General features: G+C 35.4%; 1 protein-coding gene across 1 annotated transcript; it reads left to right on the top strand.

Moving 5' to 3' along the window:
* The first annotated feature begins 55 nt into the window (after nucleotides 1-55).
* LOC118264291 (DNA-directed RNA polymerase III subunit RPC5) lies at nucleotides 56-6,486 on the top strand. The gene is made up of 8 exons (XM_050705165.1): nucleotides 56-234; nucleotides 348-566; nucleotides 1,003-1,162; nucleotides 1,988-2,100; nucleotides 2,474-2,614; nucleotides 2,999-3,170; nucleotides 3,480-3,676; nucleotides 4,049-6,486. Exons 1-8 carry the CDS (start codon nucleotides 196-198, stop codon nucleotides 4,484-4,486), a joined length of 1,479 nt encoding a protein of 492 aa, XP_050561122.1. The 5' UTR covers nucleotides 56-195; the 3' UTR covers nucleotides 4,487-6,486.
* The last annotated feature ends 37 nt before the right edge of the window (nucleotides 6,487-6,523 follow it).

Genomic DNA, 6,523 nt, shown 5'->3' with positions numbered 1-6,523 from the left:
CAACCCAACCCTACTTTATAGTCTATGACTTTCGAGTTTCAAGGAGTTTGATATCATTCATCTGTCAATCATATTTCATTTACAAAGTGGCCTGGCGTTTACTGTATCTACTAAAACGGTGGCGTTCCAGTGTGGTGTTTGTGAATTACGGATAGTAAATGCGGTCATGTTATAGTTTTACTACACTAAATAAATATGATTAAAACAGAAGAAGAAGATCCTGTTGTGCAGGAGGTGAATAATAGTTTTCTAATCAATAACAACGTGGTAGATGGTTGATCACGAGGTTATGTTATTGTGTGAAAAATGTTATCTTTTGGTGATATTTTCGTTATTTTTCGTTGCAGATCCCTGTGTTTCTATCGCAGGCTTTAGCACAGAATCTGTACATATATCAATATCCAGTGAGGCCTGCGAATAGGGACTGGAAAGATGTAAAAGTAGTGAATGCGTGCGTAAAGCCTAGGAACAAGATGGTGCGGCTAGAAGTGGGCTTGGACACGTACAGTGATAGGTACTGCTCGTCTAAGGGCGAACAGATCGCGCTTAACACCGACGGTCAACAGGTACGAATGAGTTCTTCATGTTTTATAGTTATTTGTTCCTAAAACTGTTTATGTATGCCTAATATGACGATAATGAACCATGTTGTGCAATGTTATTACAGCTGATCTCTTCATATAACTTTTTAAGTTGATTTAATTTCAATTTAACTAATGAAAGTGTAGCTGCAATATTTTAATGAGGAATAAAATTAGTTTATGTTGATTGTAGAGAAGGTCATTAGTTAATGTGTTTGTGGCAGGTGATGTATTTATTTATCAATAGACTTGCCTTCTATTGCATCAGACTTATAAACATAACTGTAGTATCTTGAATTTCCTAAAATGCCTGCAACAAACTTGGTACTTCATTAGTGTTGGTGATCAAGACATAAAAAAAATAGAAAAATAATATTTGTTTCTTTTTTCATTTACATTATAAAAAGATTTCATGTTACAGGAATCATCTTGGCATGTGAAGGAGAAGGATAAGTCCCAATACTTCAAGCATGGAGTTATGGACAAGATTGTCTATGAGAGCAGTGGACCTTGCACTGAGACACAGCACTATGCGGTGGCCATTTTGCAAGATAAAGAATTGCATTGTACACCTATACAAGGTATGTAAGAAGTATTTGTTTTTACACAAAATACTCTAATAGTCTAGTAGACTGTCTTTTAGGTATAGTCTGTACTTGAAAGGAAGTTTCATTGTAAACTGTATATATGAAACAATTTATAAAACTAGGTACTTTGAAGTACTTTCAAGGATGCATCATTGTAGTCTTGAATACAACACATAAAACAATTACCAAAACAAACAAATGAGAATGGCCACAAAAGATCTTTTGTCTTTAAATATTCCTCATACACATAATGCAATAGGGCAAAAATCCTTTTGCGGTTTTACCTTATTGCATTATGGCTGGCAGCATTGTTACATTGTATTATTATTTCTGCTTTTCAAGGTTGGCTTATCCTCTCAACAAAAGAATAAAAGAAATGGTTCCATCTTTTGTTCAAAGAAATACCTAGCCCTAGTTAAGGGCACAACTAATCTGCAGACAATGTCTTTGAGTAAATTTTTCAAACTTCAAACTTAAGTTGCTTACCAGCTTAGGTACTTTACTATTTATAGTTTTTATTGTCTAGTTCAGTATTTTGACTGTTGCTCAAGTTCCCAGCTTCTACCAACTCAGCTTAAGCTTAGTAAGAGTTAGTTTGCTTTTCTACCAGAGATGCTATGTAGCTATGTTACGAAGATGTAATAGCTAAACTTTGAAATTATATGACAGGTTTCATTGATACTAATCTATGTAGCTGTGTGAGAAAATGCACAGCTCATGTATGCAATGTATTGATAGTAGGGAAGCCATCCATAGTATGCATCCTTATTTTATAAAAGCACCCTTGTTCTAATGTAATCTGTATTATTTTGTTGGCAGGAATCATCCAAATGAGGCCTTCATATTCTTACTATGATAAACAAGACAAGCGAAAAACTGATAAAAACAAAGCTGATTCTGAGGATGAAGAGAAGGAACCTGAAGCACAGCAGGTAATTACAATTAATTATACAATAGAAAGAAAGAAAATAAATGGCGCAAAAGCAACATCACGTAAAAAGGCTAGCCCTCAGCTAAAATGCTGTAGCCCGAGTATGACGGCTCGAGTCACGGAGCTGATTTTCAGCTCTAGACTGCCTTGTTCATCTAGTGTTCGCCAATGGGACTATGTTGCAAGCAGTATATGGTTCGATTCCCGACTCATGCAAAGTTTTATTAGGTTTTTATGTTTTCGAAATTCTTAGTGATAGCAAGAAGACTAAAGTGCTATTTGTATATTTGCTCTTCAAGACTTTTCTTGTGTCGTACAGTCTGAGAGTGTTACACAAACACAATATTTCATAATAATTCTATTTCTTATTACAGGTGACGGTGAAATTTGCGCGCCAGGAAACTGAAGTATCTAAGAAGGCCAGAGAGAAGTCGTATGAAACTATCACACAGCGTATCAATGAAGAACCCTGGTTTGACGCTCTGTGGAAAAGTTCGGAAACTGATCATGCTGAGGTATGTTCAAAGAAAAAATAAAAAAAATACTTGCTACTTTAATAAATAGGTCGACATTGGTACTATTACCCAATATTCCTTTGGTTCCTAATAAAAGAAATTAAAAGCTAGTTTTATCTGATTAGGTGTCATCAGTGCACAAATATGTTGGTTATTATTTGATTCTTAAATTAATAGATTGTACATAAACAAAGCATACAAATAATCTTATTAATATAATAAATGTTAATTTGTGTGTATGTTTGTTACTTAGTAAAGTCAAAATGTCTGTAGAGATGGGGATTAAGTTTGGAATGGTAATGGTAATATGGTGTTTAATAACACACTTTTTATAAAAAAAAAATATGTAATGACAGTTTAAAATGTAAATATTTATATTTTCAGTTGGAACGATTGAAGCTATTCAGTGCTACTTCATCTGACGGGTCGGCGTTGACTGTACGCGCGCGGGAGTACGTGCGCGCGCTAGTACCTGCACCGCCTGAGGATGAGGCCGATATAGCGCCCACTAAGCGACCCTCGCCACAGGAGCAAATTAAGGAAATATTGATTAGAGGTGTGTGATCTATAATTTAATTAATGATATGTATATTCGATCATTTGTTATGATGAAAAATTGCAGTATTTTATTTATATTTTGGGTGAACAATGTTATCTAGTTTATTTAGAATCATTTTCAGTAATTTGTTATGAGCGGGTGGTAATCTTCTTATGTAAACATCAGCTAATGTTCAATCAAATGTAAAGAATTTTCTGTACACACTTATTCTCTCTCACTTATCGTCTCATATTTTTTTTATTTTGAAATATATCAACAAAGACTTGTTCTAAAGCAGTTCTTAAGAATTTTATTATGAATTTCCAGCAAAACTGATGACATTCAACGACCTCCGGGCCCTGGTCCGCACGGAGGAGGGTCCGCTGGCAGTGCCGGCGCTGCTGGCGGCGCTGAGCGGCGCGGCGTGCTGCGTGCGCGGCCTGTGGGCGGCGCGCTCCGCCGACCTGTACACGCGCGCGCTGCCCGTGCCCGCCCGGCTGCTTTGCGCGGCCCGGGACCACGTTGTATGTACATCATATTATTGTAAAATTGTGATATTATTATCTATTTTTTTAAGGAAGAAAATCATCAATGTCTTCCCGCCTTGGGTGAGACGAGAAGTAGTGTCTCTTACTGACAAAAAACCACGTTCCAATCCTGCTTTTCGAGCCGGAGTCTTAGTAACTCGCTAGGTGGTTCGCAGCTCCTAGTGGTCGCGCTTCATCTGCGGTGGCTCTTTGAGGGGCGCACCTTGTGCTACCCAATCTGCTAAAAAATCAGCTATGCATATCTACTTTTGATTTGATTAATTCAATGTGATGAAAGTTAAATCTACATTATTCAAGTTATGTAATAATGACTTCAAATTACTTACATGGTATATTTTTTGTTTTCAGTTATATCTCTTCACTCAACATTCCTACATCGACCGACGAAAGGTAGCCGCGGCAGTTCGTCTGCCTCCCGCCGAAGTGTTAGAAATTATCCGATCAGTCGCGAAGTTCAATCCTAACACGGGCTGGGAGCTGATCATACCACCTGACCTCGCGTTCGAAGCTAAATACCCAGACGTTGTGCAAAGACAGAACTTGTACTGGGAAGCGCGACAGAGGCTGTTCAATGAAATGTTGATTGGAGAAAACATACCTAAGAGGCAACGGAAGAAATCTCAAAGAGATTCAGTTTCATCCGACACAATGATGAGTCCCAAACCTCGCTGCAACAGTGTGACGGAAGAAGACAGTGATAAAAAGAGACATAAAAATAAATCTGCCACTGGCAGTGGTAAAAGGACTAGGAACACTAGTTCCAGCAGTGTGCAGGATGCGACGTGATTCTCTTCATAGATAGGTTATCAAATTGTAGTGTTACCCACCAGCTTAGTGATTGTAAGTGAACTGTGTGCGTAAACTAACTTGTTGTTGTACATTGTAAACATTTTGGTGCTGCTAATCATCGTGTGTATCAACATGACAGTTTATCAATGGACTTCCAAACAGTTTCAGTTATTTCAAATAGAAAATATTACTTTGTCATAATTATGAATTTATTTTCGGTCATAAGAAAATAAACCTGTTAAAGCTGTTTATACAGTGTTAGTACTGAACTTTAATCTTAATCTATTTTAATTATTATGTTATCGGCTTGCTCACGTAACTGTTTGACGAAGAACTCGACTAGTTGCAAGCTATGCTAGAGGCTCATATTCATGAGCAGCATTCTGCGACACGCGGCAATGCTGCTCATAGTGTGTGAGTGCTTACATGAGTGAGCCGATAACATAATAATTAATTTAGTATGTCTCACTAAAGTTGTAATAAAATCATATTTATTTCTTATTTGTATTGAAATTCCTGTACTACTTTACTATTTATTTTCTCATTTTTACTTCCAACACATTTCTTTGCATAATCATGCACTTGTTAAAATTAGTTGAATGTTTGTTGTTTTTTTAGCTAAAAATCTGACTTGAAAGTTTTCGCTTTGTTGAATTAAAGAGAGTTCATGATTTACGTGATATTTTTACAATTAATATTTAATATACGTCAAGATTTGAATGTTATTGTGTTTAATATCCTTGTAACACAGTTACATGCATTGTGGAGAATCTGGAATACTCAATGGGTGCTACTGTATCTTTGCTCACCAGTAACCTTAGTACGAGTTTGCTTTACGTTAAACGAAACGAATATGTGTTCAGCGCTCTGATTGGTTGGTTTATTCGAGCTAGCCAAACAGAGCGCTGAATACGCACTCGTTTTGATTTCGTAAAACGTAAAGCAAACTCTTGCTAAAGTTACTGATGGCGCTAGTGTGAACCTCTTTTCTTCTTCGAATAGGGAATTAGCTAGAGTAAACACCATTGGATGTTCAATATTTGATGGCTGCAGTGATTGGACAAAAATACATTTTTTTTTTAATCTTATCGCTTCCTACATTTGAGCCATTTAATAAGCTAAGAAATGGTAGCCCCCATTCCATCGATTACTCCAAACTAAGCATAAAATAAATTTAATTATGTTGATAACTAGTGGACTGTATTTTATGAAATAATGTTATAAATAGTGGCATATGTTATACCTATTACTGCATGGCAGTTTGAAAGTTTAGTTAAATAATATAGGTTATGACTATAGCTCATTTTTAATATGGAAATCTGGTAGTGAATCAACATGAATTATCAAATTAATATGCAAAGGAAATGTGCCTAAATGATGTCTCTGAATAGTTTGTGGAATCTAAGATGAAAATAATGTATTTAAGCATAAATTGTATATTGTATTTTAAACCATCACAAAATACTGTCTGACTACAGATTGGTGTCTTAAATTATAATCTACTGTTGACTCAGTTTATCAAACTGGAATAAAATGTATTTGGATACCTAAATCAGTTATTAAATGGTATCGCGTCCGAGACAAGCTTTTACACGGCGCTTATGATTTATATCCAAAAGTAGTCTAAGTAAGAAATGTCTTAGGTTTAAGTTCATTATTTTTTCTCATATAACAAATGTACTGATTTTCACAAGCAAATATTTGTCTCATTTATGTTATTTACTCTAGTAAAAGCTTGTTTTGGCCAAAATAATATCATTGGCACATTTTTATACTTCCATTGTCAATCCTGAATGAGTGCTTAATACCCTTAGTACCTACCGAAGTATACATTTATAAAGAAATAGCTATCTTACTAGGTGAAAAATGGTCAATATAATGCATTTGTATATAAATATCGTTTGTATGCTATCATAATGTAAAATTGTGTATGAGCCATTGTGATTTTATCGATAAGTTGTTAATTTTGTAAACGAAATAAAAAAATATGAATATTATTTATTTTGTGTTCTATTTTTATTAGTCGACAATTAC

Source organism: Spodoptera frugiperda, chromosome 26 (genome assembly GCF_023101765.2).
Source record: "Spodoptera frugiperda isolate SF20-4 chromosome 26, AGI-APGP_CSIRO_Sfru_2.0, whole genome shotgun sequence".
NCBI classification, from domain to species: Eukaryota; Metazoa; Arthropoda; class Insecta; order Lepidoptera; family Noctuidae; genus Spodoptera; species Spodoptera frugiperda.
The sequence above is the reverse complement of the archived record's forward strand: the minus strand, read 5'-3'. Positions and strand labels throughout refer to the sequence as shown.